The following is a 715-nucleotide window of genomic DNA, read 5'->3' on the forward strand; positions in this document are numbered from 1 at the left end:
GAATGGGGACTATTTCATTTAATAAATGTTTTGTTTTGATATACAATTTGTTCGGGTTTTTTTCATCTTAAAAAGCGTCATTAATTTCTTGACGAACTGATATTAAGATTGTATATAAAAACTACAGAAAAAAAACTCAGTTATGAAAGTGTTTAAGTTATTAAATATTTAGTTGAAACTAGGAGAATTTATCCATTGTTTCGCTTTACAAATTAATCAGATATTATTAAGCTAATGTTGTAAATTAAACTTTTGAATAAAGCGAGCCGTTAGTTACATGTAACACTGTTTTCCTGAATTCTTACAGTCGTTTTCATAGGTTTTTTTATTATCGTTACTTCAGCTCGCACTACGTTAGTTAAACAATTAATGTAATTTGTTTCATGACGTTTTATATTACACAGAGTATGTTCCGTGCGAGAAAGGGAATACTTTATATCGAAATAAATTGGGAAATAAAGACTGAGGTAATTATATAAAGCCTAGAGATATACCATGAGTATTGATAATCTTAAAAGTTATCAATTACCTTGATGGCAGCAGAGGGAGTTGCGAGCAGTAAAGATACAACCCATACACCAATCATTAGCTTCTTGAAGTTGTTCATAGTGCAAAGTGATCGTGATTTAATGGGGAAAACAATCACCACAAACCTGAAACAAAAAAAACATGGATTATATTAAGAAATACACTGTTCGTACGTTGTATCTTATGT

General features: G+C 29.9%; 1 protein-coding gene across 1 annotated transcript in view; it reads right to left on the reverse strand.

The window, feature by feature from the left end:
• Window positions 1–529: 529 nt before the first annotated feature.
• The window catches only part of LOC106473964 (cholecystokinin receptor type A-like), a gene marked incomplete at its 3' end in the record, with an annotated part of 22,111 nt that continues 21,925 nt past the window's right edge, over window positions 530–715 (reverse strand). Inside the window, exon 2 of the mRNA XM_013934654.1 lies at window positions 530–653. Within this exon, the coding sequence (XP_013790108.1) occupies window positions 530–653 (124 nt within the window). The remainder of the gene's footprint in view (window positions 654–715) is intronic.

The sequence above is a fragment of the Limulus polyphemus genome, unplaced genomic scaffold (genome assembly GCF_000517525.1).
Source record: "Limulus polyphemus unplaced genomic scaffold, Limulus_polyphemus-2.1.2 Scaffold6682, whole genome shotgun sequence".
In the NCBI taxonomy this organism is placed as follows: Eukaryota; Metazoa; Arthropoda; class Merostomata; order Xiphosura; family Limulidae; genus Limulus; species Limulus polyphemus.